The sequence below is a fragment of the Nerophis ophidion genome, linkage group LG08, assembly GCF_033978795.1.
Source record: "Nerophis ophidion isolate RoL-2023_Sa linkage group LG08, RoL_Noph_v1.0, whole genome shotgun sequence".
NCBI lineage: Eukaryota > Metazoa > Chordata > Actinopteri > Syngnathiformes > Syngnathidae > Nerophis > Nerophis ophidion.
Genome location: NC_084618.1, coordinates 5,215,168 through 5,227,667, shown reverse-complemented (window position 1 = coordinate 5,227,667; position 12,500 = coordinate 5,215,168). Strand labels below are relative to the sequence as shown.

The following is a 12,500-nucleotide window of genomic DNA, read 5'->3' as shown; positions in this document are numbered from 1 at the left end:
CATTTCCTAATATACATATATATATATATTATAGTGCTTTTAATAAATCTATTTTTTATTTCTACTTAATTTATTTTAAATATGTATAATAACAATTTTTGCCTTGTTTTTAGTTCATAATTTTGTTTTGATTTTTTTTTTCTATTTTTGTATTGCCTTTACTAAAATTATTTATCACTAACTTTATAATTTTAGTAATTTTAAAATATTTTGTCTGCCTTGACTCAAGAGGCAAAATAATGATAATATTAACTTTATTTTAACAATTTTCAAAAAATACAAATCGGATTTACACGGACCAAATTATTTATTTAAAGCTTATATTTTTTGGTAATTTTTAAAATAGTTTTTGTAATAATTTAAAATAATTGTAACAATTTTTGTATTTTTCAAATAGTGTTTTATTGATTACTCGAAACCTAAAAATGTTTATATTTTTACTTTATTTTTCTTATTAAAAAAATTAATAACTTTTGTCCTTGCTCCAATTTATTTATTTTACCTTATCATATTTTTCGTATTTTGAAAATACTATTTTAATGCCTTTACTCAGAACCAATTATTATTTATTTATTCTTTATTATTTGTATTTATATATTTAAAAAAATGTCTTTGCCCAAAAACTTTTTTTTTAATACTATTATATTTTTAGTATTTTTAAATAGTGCTTTTACTCAAAATCAATGATCTTTTATTTCTACTTAAATGTTTGTATTTAAAATGTATGTATAGTAAAATTGTTTGCCCTTGCTCAAAACATTTTTTTTTACTTCATCATATTGTTTGGATTTTTTAAAATTATTTTTGTATTACCTTTACTAAAATTATTTATCACTAAATTCATAATATTAGTAATTTTTAAATAATTTGTCTGCCTTAACCCAAGGAGCAAAATATGATATTACCTTTTTATTTTAATAATTTCCCAAAAATACAATTGTACTTATTACTCAGACCAAATTATTTATTTCACGGTTATATTTTTGGGTAATTTTTGAAATAGTTTTTTTTTTATTTCTCTCACCCGTATATTTTTTTTTCATAAAAAAAATGTAATTGCTTTACTAGACCTCGATTACTTTTTTCAACTTAATTAGATTTTTATATTTTTCAGATAGTGTTTTATTGAGTACTCGAAACCAAATTTTTTTATATTTCTACTTAATTATATTTTTGTATTAAAAAAAATAATTTGTACCCTTAATCCAAATTATTTATTTTACCTTATCATAAAGTTTGTATTTTGCAAATATTATTTTATTGATTTTATTGATTTTACTCAGAGCCAATTATTCTTTATTTCTTCTTTATTATTATTTGTATTTATATATATATATATATATTTTTTTTTTTAAATTGTCTTCGCCCCAAAAATTTTTTTTAATCTTATCATATATTTAGTATTTTTTTAAATAGTGCTTTTACTCAAAATCAATTTTTTTTTATTTCTACTTAATCTTTTGTATTTAGATGGATAGATAGTACTTTATTGATTCCTTCAGGAGAAGTGAATACTCCTCAGGAAAATTAAAACTAAATACCCAATTACTTATTTCAACTTAATTGTATTTTTATATCTTTCAAATAGTGTTTTATCTATTACTCAAAACCCCAAAAATGTTTATTTCTCCATATTTTTTTTTTATGTAAAAAAAATGAATAATTTGTGATCTTGCCCCAAATTTTTTTATCTTACAATATTGTTTGTATTTTCTAAATATTGTTTTATTGCCTTTACTTAGAATCAAATATTATTTTCCTTACTATTATTTGAATGTATATATATATTTTTAAATGGTATCTTTGCCCAAAACCTTTTTTTTTCATCTTATGTTTTTTGGTAATTTTTTAAATATGTTTTATTGCCTTAAAACAATTTACCTCTCGAAAAGTGTGCAAATTGTGCATTTGCCTGCTACTTTTCGACATCAAAACTGCCAACATGGTTGAGTGTGTCTGCTTGGCGGACCTGGCAGGCGCAGGATGTGCAGCCGTCCACGTCCCAGTCCTCGCCGTGCTCGTACGCCCGTCCGTCCTGCACGCACATCTCGCCGTCTCTGCCGAGCTGGTGTTCGCCGCCGATGCCGCCAAGTTCGCCCAAAGTTATGCGCATCTCTTCGTTTTCTTTCAACTGAGGAGACCAAAACAGGTCGAGTTTCAACCAGGCATGAAAATGACTTAATAGAAGTTTGTTCAGCTATGAGCTGGGAGTTATGCTGCGGCACTGACGAGAGGATTTGCGTGATGAAAAGCAACACTGTCGCTATTCTTTTTCAGCCGCTCTTAGAAACGACCGCAGCTTTTGGTGCCAGGAGAAGGATGTTAATACATGTTCCATTTGCTCTGTTTTGGACGCATCCATTTCTCCACAAACCTCAGCTTGGCAGCAGCCTTGCATTGAGATGTCAGCAGGCAGCATTTCAACGCTAAAACATCAGTTTTTGCAGCGGTTTTGAACTCAAAAATGATGACAGGAACACCGAGAGATGCCAAGGCTTTATATGTGTCGCATGACTTGTTGTCCTTCCGCCAAATCTGTGCCATTTGCATTAAATGAACAAAAAAATACACTTCCAAATTAAGTGTAAAAAATGTTTTTATTAAGTAACGTGTTCTGTACATTGATATGATTAGTATTTTTAATAAATACAATTCCTTATTTTGCGGAGCATAAGACACATTTAAAATACTTTTTTTTCCCCTCAAAAACCGACAGTGCGCCTTATGTATGAAATAATTCTGGTTTTGCTTACCGACCTCGAATAAATTTTATTTAGTACGTGGTGTAATGTTAAGTGTGACCAGTAGATGGCAGTCAAACATAAGAGATACATGCACACTGCAATATGATGGGATTATGAGTCAAGTAAACACCACCACAAATGTGTCTTTTTACGCAAACAAACTAATTGTAAATAACAATGCATCTAAAATGTAAAATGGACAAAAACAGAGAGGGTGGTAATAATCAGTAATCAGGACTGACCAATACATAGATAAACATATCAATTCCTAGATATGTTCATAATTATCTTATGTGCACTACGCAGAATAAACACAACATTAGTAATATTGCTACTACGGATAATTTGATCAAAAATTCCCTAAAACAGCCCACTACCTATAATATAGGTTTTTTAAACATAAGATCCCTGATAAAAAAAAATGTTTCTGCTGTTACCTCAGAAATTGCCTGTTCAGATGTTATGATTGTGGCTCAGAGATTTGTATGTAGATTATATTTATTTTCCATAACAAACAGGATAACTTGAATACCCTGGCAGTGGCAATAAGCTTAAATGTTTGTATTTACATTTTTGGAGTTGATTTTCATAAAATATGCTATTTAACTGCTACTGTTTAACAAGGACTGATTTAAATTGTGTTTGCACAACAAATGTTTTGGCGCTTTTGTTCATGTGGGAGAATATTCCAATAAAGGTGCACTACACGCTACTTTTGAATTCATTATTGGGCTTTGCGTATACAATGCAGTTAATCGCAATTAATCGGAGAAATAGTGCGATTAACTTTGATTAAAATTTTTAATCGTTGCCCAGCCCTAATATATATATATATATATATATATATATATATATATATATCATAAGAACAAGTATATACATTAGAAATACATTTGATTATTTACATTAGGTTATTTACAATCCGGGGACATGGGATGTGAATGGAGGACGGTGTTAATAAAGGGTTGAAGTTGCCTGGAGGTGTTGTGGTGCATGTACAGTAGATGGCAGTATTGTCATGTTTAAAAGTGTCACAACATTGCTGTTTATGGCAGACGAACTGCTTTACGGTAGACGGAAACGTGACTGCTGTTGTTTTGTGTTGTTACCGCGCTGGGAGGACGTTAATGAAACTGCCAAACAATAAACCCACATAATAAACCAAAAACTCGCCCTCGGTCATCCTACAGTTATAACGTCATTGGGCAGACACGCTGTCTATACTGTGGGAAATATATATATATATATATATATATATATATATATATATATATATATATATATACATACACAGACACATTTTTTTTCTGTCTCTCTCTTATATTACTCATTGTTAAAAGCGGCCCTCTGAGGGCAACCATAACTGCGATGTGGCCCTCAATGAGAACGAGTTCTAAGGGGTCACATTGTAGCCATGGCCAACATTAAGTTCACCCATTATTTTTCCTATATATTCCGTTTAGTTTCTACTATGACTGGAGTTAAACATGCCAGCACAGTCCTGTTACCTTACATGTTTTATGTTATTTGTTTTTTTAAAGTGTATGATATATTTAATCACTGTAATATGTATACTGTCAACATGCTATTGACATAAATGCCTTCTGGCTATATTTAATGTTTTTGATAATCCTATGCTAAACACTCACTGCAGTTACTTTTAGTCCTATTTTCAGGTCAAGAATCTTGTATAAAAGCTGCACTTCCAGTTCAATACACATCTTGAGTAGTTGAAAATGTATGTCATTAGATTTAAAGTTAAAAAATGCCAAAATGTAAGTTTATTTTGAGAGTTTAGTTTTAACTAAGCAGTTGACACTTGCATATTCACAAGTCAGCATTCGCAGCCATGCATAATCAAAGATTTGTTGCTGCCAATAATGTGGAAGAAACTCGCTATGGTATTAAGGTTGATTACTTTTAAGAACAGTTAAACACAGCTTTTAGTTCGACATTAAAAACAGTAATTCACAACAAATGTATCTTTAGTCCACTTTTGATGAGCAACAGTTCAAACGCAATACATTTGACAAACATGTTTTGAAATATAGTTTCCCATCAAAAACTATCGTGTGTCACTTTATTTTTACGATTTGTTACTGCAGGATTTTTGTAATATTTTTTTGTAAGTGTTCGTAGCTTGCAAAAAAAATTCCCAAAAACATTTTATATGTTTGCAATAACTGACTAATTCTAATTCTTTAATAATGGCCCATGAATTGCCAAATAGTGAGGCTAGTCTTGAAGGTTTGATTGTAACAGTAACTTAGTCTTATTGAATGTAAAAGTAATTTGGGTGTGAGTTTTTCCTTGCCCTTATGTGGGCTCTACCGAGGATGTTGTTGTGGTTTTTGCAGCCCTTTGAGACACTTGTGATTTAGGGCTATATAAATAAACATTGACTGATTGATAATTTAGACTCAGCAAAATGGCTATAAATAAAATGTTAATGATCCGTGTATAAAAACACATTTCATAAGTATAACCATACTATTTTTCAAAACATTTATAACACTGTATCACTTCTATTTATGATTAATTATTTCAGAATTTTTCAAAAATGTTTTGCAAGATTTTATAGCTTGGAAAAAAAGTTCAAAACCTGTTATTAGTAAAAGACAATAACTGACTAATACATTTACTGTTCATTAACAATGGCCAAATAGTGAGCCCAGTCTTAGAGGTTTGAGTGTAACGGTAGTTTGGACTTGTCAAATAGTGAGACAACACTCACATTATTGAACAGTGTTTCCTAACCATTGCAAGCGTTATTGAAAATGAATATGAATCATTATTTTTTAATGACCACGTCAAAAAAAAAAAAATTACTTCATAAGTTACTCATATTTTTTTTAAAGTAATGGAGTAAATCAATTAGTTTTGGGTGTAACAATTGATGACAAAATAAACTAGAAATCTCATAAGAATACACAAAATAAGGTGGCAAGAAATACATTAATAATGAATAAAGCAAAATGTGTTTCGGGGGAAAAAAAAATTATTCCATATTCTCTACTGCTCGCGTGATCGGGGGTGGGGCGGGGGGCGTGGTTAAGAGGGGAGGAGTATATTTACAGGTGTTGCATGCGCAGTTGCGCACTGCACTGTCTAAAAGCCATAGAAGTTATTGTCATGTATGCATGATTGATTGAAACTTTTATTAGTAGATATTCCGTACAATTGACCAATAAATGCTAACACCCGAATAAGTTTTTCAACTTGTTTAAGTCGGGGCCCACGTTAATCAATTCATGGTACAAATATATACTATCAACATAATACAAGTTAATCATCATAGTATGTACATTGAATTATTTACAATCCTGGGGGTGGGATAAGGAGCTTTGGTTGATATCAGTACTTCAGTCATCAACAATTGCATCAACAGAGAAATGGACATTGAAACAGTGTAGGTCTTATTTAGTAGGATATGTATAGCCAGCAGAGAACATAGTGAATTCAGATAGCATAAGAACAAGTATATACATTAGAAATACATTAGATTTTTTTACATTAGGTTATTTATGATCCGGGTAGATGAGATGTGAATGGAGGAGGGTATTAGTAAAGGGTTGAAGTTGCCTGGAGGTGTTGTGGGGCATGTACAGTAGATGGCAGTATTGTCATGTTTAAAAGTGTCACAACATTGCTGTTTATGGCAGACGAACTGCTTTACGGTAGACGAAAACGTGACTGCTGTTGTTGTGTGTTGTTACCGCGCTGGGAGGACGTTAATGAAACTGCCAAACAATAAACCCACATAAGAAACCAAGAACTCGCCCTCGGTCATCCTACAGTTATAACGTCATTGGGCAGACACGCTGTTTATACTGTGGGAAAGCAGACGTGAAAACAGGCTGTCCTCACTCAGGTCCGCATGGAGGGGGCGTGGCCTCCAGCTCAGCCTGAATTTCGGATTTCGGGAGATTTTCGGGAGAAAATTTGTCCCGGGAGGTTGGCGCAGATTTTCGGGAGTCTCCCGGAAAATCTGGGAGGGTTGGCAAGCTATTGAGTGTGTTACGTATTTTTATGATTTATTATTTAGGGATTTTCTTTTTAAATTGTTTTTGTCAGGACTTACAGCTCGAAAGAGTTTTAAAACCTCTTAGAATATATATTTGCTATAAATAACCAATACACTTATACAATTCATTAAAAGTGACCCACTACTTGCCAAATAGTGAGCTGTTTAAGTGTAACAGTCATTTGAACTTGTCAATTACTGGCACTAATCTTAAAGGTGTTGAAAATGGATATCAATTTAAACAAATGTATGTGATCGTGTCAATTTGTGGTTAAAAAAAAACTCCAACATATTCCGTAAGTACCCCTTTATTTTTAATTTTGATGAAATGATTGTTCATGATAGAAACCCCTAAACCAGTGAAGTTGGCACATTGTGTAAATGGTAAATAAAAACAGAATACGGTGATTTGCAAATCCTTTTCAACCTCCCATATTCAATTGAATAGACTGCAAAGACAAGATATTTTATGTACGAACTGGAGAACTTTGTTGTTTTTTTTGCAAATATTAGCCCATTTGGCATGATGCCTGCAGCATGTTTCAAAAAAGCTGGCACATTTGGGGAAAAAGTTGAGGAATGCTCATCAAACACTTATTTGGAACGTCTCACGGGTGAACAGGCTAATTGGTAACAGGTGGGTGCCATGATCAGATATAAAAGCAGCTTCCAGGAAATGCTCAGTCATTCACAAACAAGGATGGGGCGAGGTTCACCACTTTGTGAATAAATGCCTGAGCAAATTGTCCAACAGTTTAAAAACAAAATTTCTCAAATAGCTATTGCAGAAAATTTAGGTATTTCACCATCTACGGTCCTAAATATCATAAAAGGGTCAGCGAATCTGGAGAAATCACTGCAAGGCCGAAAAACCAACATTGAATGCCCGTGACCTTCGATCCCTCAGGCAGTACTGTGACATCAGTTTGTAAAAGATATCACCACGTGGGCTCAGGAAAACTTGAGTAAACCACTGTCTTTTTTGCAATGTGCTGCTCCCAATAAATTCAAAGTTAATGATTATTTGCAAAAAAAAATGTAGTTTCTCAGTTCAAACATTAAATATCTTGTCTTTGCAGTCTATTCAATTGAATATAGGTTGAAAATGATTTGCAAATCATTGGCGGAAACTTGTCCAGGGTGAACACCGCCTTCCGCCCGAATGCAGCTGAGATAGGCTCCAGCACCTGCCGCGACCCCAACAAGGGACAAGCGGTAGAAAATGGATGGATGTATTCTGTTTTTATTTACCATTTATACAACATGCCAATTTCAATGGTTTTGGGGTTTGTATTTCCAGTGTGTAAAGATGATAATTTCAATGGATAGAAAGCCAGTATGATAAAAAATCCCCAAAAATCAATGTGTACATACTTGTGCAAATAAACAGTATTTTGTCTCACCACTCTGTCCAGATCTTCTAGAAGGTTCCCGGTGATGAGACGCAAGTCGTGGATCTCAGTGAGCATCTGCACCGCATCTTCACACGGTTGACGACACACTGCTGAAGTCACGTTGGCGAGACCTGCGCCGCACACACCTGCACAGGAGGAGAGCGTGGGTATGGACCTATTTACTGTGTGTGTGTTTGTGTGTGTGTGTGTGTGTGTTTGCTGTCCTTAAAAATGGCCAACTCGCATAAATTACTATACTACCATCTAGTGCTAGATATTTTTTTTCCATCATTTTAGCTATAGTGGAAAGGGGGGCCCTCACAACCTACTGACCAAACGTAGGTCCACACAAAGTAGGCAAGGTGTGTGTGTGTGTGTGTGTGTGTGTGTGTGTGTGTGTGTGTGTGTGTGTGTGTGTGTGTGTGTGTGTGTGTGTGTGTGTGTGTGTGTGTGTGTGTGTGTGTGTGTTTGTGTTTGCGGTCCTTAAAAATGACCAACTCGCATAAATTACTATACTACCATCTAGTGCTAGATATTTTTTTTCCATCATTCTAGCTATAGTGTAAAGGGGGGCCCTCAACCTACTGACCAAACGTGCGTCCACACAAAGTAGGCAAGGTGTGTGTGTGTGTGTGTGTGTGTGTGTGTGTGTGTGTGTGTGTGTGTGTGTGTGTGTGTGTGTGTTTGTGTGTTTGCGGTCCTTAAAAATGGCCAACTCTCATAAATTACTACTATGCGTGTGTATGGTCCAATCTACCTACCGACAGCTGTCAGTCCTCACAACTATAAAAGTGAAATATCTTTTTTACTTAGTGTGTTTTGCATTTTGAAGTGAGGTTGCAACTCTATACTCCCATCTAGTGCTACATATATTTTTTTCATCATTTTAGCTATAGTGGAAAGGGGGGCCCTCACAACCTACTGACTGAACGTAGGTCCACACAAAGTAGGCAAGGTGTGTGTGTGTGTGTTTGTGTGTTTGCGGTCCTTAAAAATGGCCAACTCGCATAAATTACTATACTACCATCTAGTGCTAGATATTTTTTTCATCATTCTAGCTATAGTGGAAAGGGGGGCCCTCACAACCTACTGACCGAACGTAGGTCCACACAAAGTAGGCAAGACGTGTGTGTGTGTGTGTGTGTGTGTGTGTGTGTGTTTTTGCGGTCCTTAAAAATGGCCAACTCGCATAAATTACTACTAAGCGTGTGTATGGTCCAATCTACCTACCGACAGCGGTCGGTCCTCACAACTACAAAAGCCAAATATCTTTTTTACTTTGTGTGTTTTGCATTTTGAAGTGAGGTTGCAACTCTATACTACCATCTAGTGCTACATATATTTTTGCCATCATTTTAGCTATAGTGGAAAGGGGGGCCCTCACAACCTACTGACCTAACGTAGGTACACACAAAGTAGGCAAGGTGTGTGTGTGTGTTTGCGGTCCTTAAAAATGGCCAACTCGCATAAATTACTATACTACCATCTAGTGCTAGATATTTTTTTTTTTTCCATCATTTTAGCTATAGTGGAAAGGGGGGCCCTCACAACCTACTGACCAAACGTAGGTCCACACAAAGTAGGCAAGGGGTGTGTGTGTGTGTGTTTGCGGCCCTTAAAAATGGCCAACTCGCATAAATTACTATACTACCATCTAGTGCTAGATATTTTTTTTTCCGTCAGTGGAAAGGGGGGCCCTCACAACCTACTGACCAAACGTGGGTCCACACAAAGTAGGCAAGACGTGTGTGTGTGTGTGTGTGTGTGTGTGTGTGTTTGTGTGTTTGCGGTCCTTAAAAATGGCCAACTCTCATAAATTACTATACTACCATCTAGTGCTAGATATTTTTTTTTTCATCATTCTAGCTATAGTGGAAAGGGGGGCCCTCACAACCTACTGACCAAACGTGGGTCCACACAAAGTAGGCAAGACGTGTGTGTGTGTGTGTGTGTGTGTGTGTGTGTGTTTGCTGTCCTTAAAAATTGCCAACTCGCATAAATTACTACTAAGCGTGTGTATGGGCCAATCTACCTACTGACAGCGGTCGGTCCTCACAACTACAAAAGCCAAATATCTTTTTTACTTAGTGTGTTTTGCATTTTGAAGTGAGGTTGCAACTCTCTACTCCCATCTAGTGCTACATATATTTTTTTCATCATTTTAGCTATAGTGGAAAGGGGCGCCCTCACAACCTACTGACCTAACGTAGGTCCACACAAAGTAGGCAAGGTGTGTGTGTGTGTTTGTGTGTTTGTGTGTTTGCGGTCCTTAAAAATGGCCAACTCGCATAAATTACTATACTACCATCTAGTGCTAGATATTTTTTTCATCATTCTAGCTATAGTGGAAAGGGGGGCCCTCACAACCTACTGACCGAACGTAGGTCCACACAAAGTAGGCAAGACGTGTGTGTGTGTGTGTGTGTGTGTGTGTGTGTGTGTGTGTGTGTTTTTGCGGTCCTTTAAAAATGGCCAACTCGCATAAATTACTACTAAGCGTGTGTATGGTCCAATCTACCTACCGACAGCGGTCGGTCCTCACAACTACAAAAGCCAAATATCTTTTTTACTTTGTGTGTTTTGCATTTTGAAGTGAGGTTGCAACTCTATACTACCATCTAGTGCTACATATATTTTTGCCATCATTTTAGCTATAGTGGAAAGGGGGGCCCTCACAACCTACTGACCAAACGTAGGTCCACACAAAGTAGGCAAGGTGTGTGTGTGTGTGTTTGCGGTCCTTAAAAATGGCCAACTCGCATAAATTACTACTATGCGTGTGTATGGTCCAATCTACCTACCGACAGCGGTCGGTCCTCACAACAACAAGAGTGAAATATGTTTTTTACTTTGTGTGTTTTGCATTTTGAAGTGAGGTTGCAACTCTATACTACCATTTAGTGCTACATATATTTTCCATCATTCTAGCTATAGTGGAAAGGGGGGCCCTCACAACCTACTGACTGAACGTAGGTCCACACAAAGTAGGCAAGGTGTGTGTGTGTGTGTTTGCGGTCCTTAAAAATGGCCAACTCGCATAAATTACTACTATGCGTGTGTATGGTCCAATCTACCTACCGACAGCTGTCGGTCCTCACAACTACAAAAGTGAAATATCTTTTTTACTTTGTGTGTTTTGCATTTTGAAGTGAGGTTGCAACTCCATACTACCACCTAGTGCTAGATATGTTTTTCATCATTCTAGCTATAGTGCAGGGGTCGGCAATCCGCGGCTCCGGAGCCGCATGCGGCTCTTTGACCACTCTGATGAGAAGTCCAGTAGATTTACAAATGTTAGTTTCTCTATCTGTTCTGCCCTCATCATATGTGTTGAGGTTATACAGCTTGGCAGACAGCTAACAACCAATCCAGGAGGTTCTAATAAAGTTCCAAAGCAGATGAATCCATTTAGGTTCTTTATTGCTGTTGATCTTGCTTTGTCTTGCACAGGACTTTTATTTTTTATTGTAATACTGAACTACACACAATGACAATGTATAAGCTATATGATTCAATTAACATACTGAATTGCAACACACAATATGTAAACATTAGCTTCACACAAATCATCACCAAACAAATACTGCTGAGTGTTGAAACTATTTCGATGGTGGAAATATGCGACCGGCAGCCATTTTAAATCCTCAAACATCCATTAAAATAGTGCACAAAAATCGTTTTTCAATACACATCTTACTATCAAATTTAGCCACTTTCCACCTCGGTATAGAGTTACATAAACAAGTTAAACTGTTTACTTACAGACTTATCTTTTCCTAGGCTTGTAAGAGTTAACACAACTCGTCTACTTCTCATTGTTTATGAACTAGACCGACATCGTAAAGTGGAAGTGCCCAAACTAAACCGGAAGTGCCCAAACTAATGACGCGCAGCATTTCCCATCGCCACAAGGTGTCAGTAATAGTCCACAAACAAACGGGCATAACAATATCAGAAATTTCCTGGGTTAACATTTTTCGACTTTCACCCAGACATCAACTTTGAGGGCATGCCGTGATGACAATGCCTCTAACACCCTTTGTACATGTCATTGCGCCAGGATTATCACCATCCTATCTGCGTGCCGGTCACATTTTGCATGCGACGTCTATCTGAACGCATACGCTACTGCAAGGCATAATTGTTCAACAGCCATACAGGTCACACTGAGGGTTGTGATATAAACAACTGTAACACTCTTACTAATATGCGCCACACTGTGAACCCACACCAAACAAGAATGACAAACACATTTCGGGAGAACATCCACACTATAACACAACATAAACACGACAGAACAAATACCCAGAATCCTATGTATGCCTGACTCTGGGTAAT

At 35.9% G+C, this 12,500-nt stretch overlaps 1 protein-coding gene and 1 pseudogene across 2 annotated transcripts in view; one reads left to right on the top strand and one right to left on the bottom strand.

Annotated features, from left to right (window-relative positions):
* Nucleotides 1–12,500, bottom strand: part of LOC133557228 (thrombospondin-2-like) — a 72,066-nt gene that overhangs the window by 57,151 nt on the left and 2,415 nt on the right. For both annotated transcript variants that reach the window (XM_061907534.1, XM_061907535.1), the window contains exons 2-3: nucleotides 8,172–8,308; nucleotides 1,970–2,131 (exon numbers count right to left, since the gene is read on the bottom strand). In XM_061907534.1, coding sequence (XP_061763518.1) covers nucleotides 1,970–2,131; nucleotides 8,172–8,308 — 299 coding nt within the window. The remainder of the gene's footprint in view (nucleotides 1–1,969; nucleotides 2,132–8,171; nucleotides 8,309–12,500) is intronic.
* Nucleotides 8,294–12,500, top strand: part of LOC133557227 (proteasome activator complex subunit 4B-like) — a 199,170-nt pseudogene continuing 194,963 nt past the window's right edge.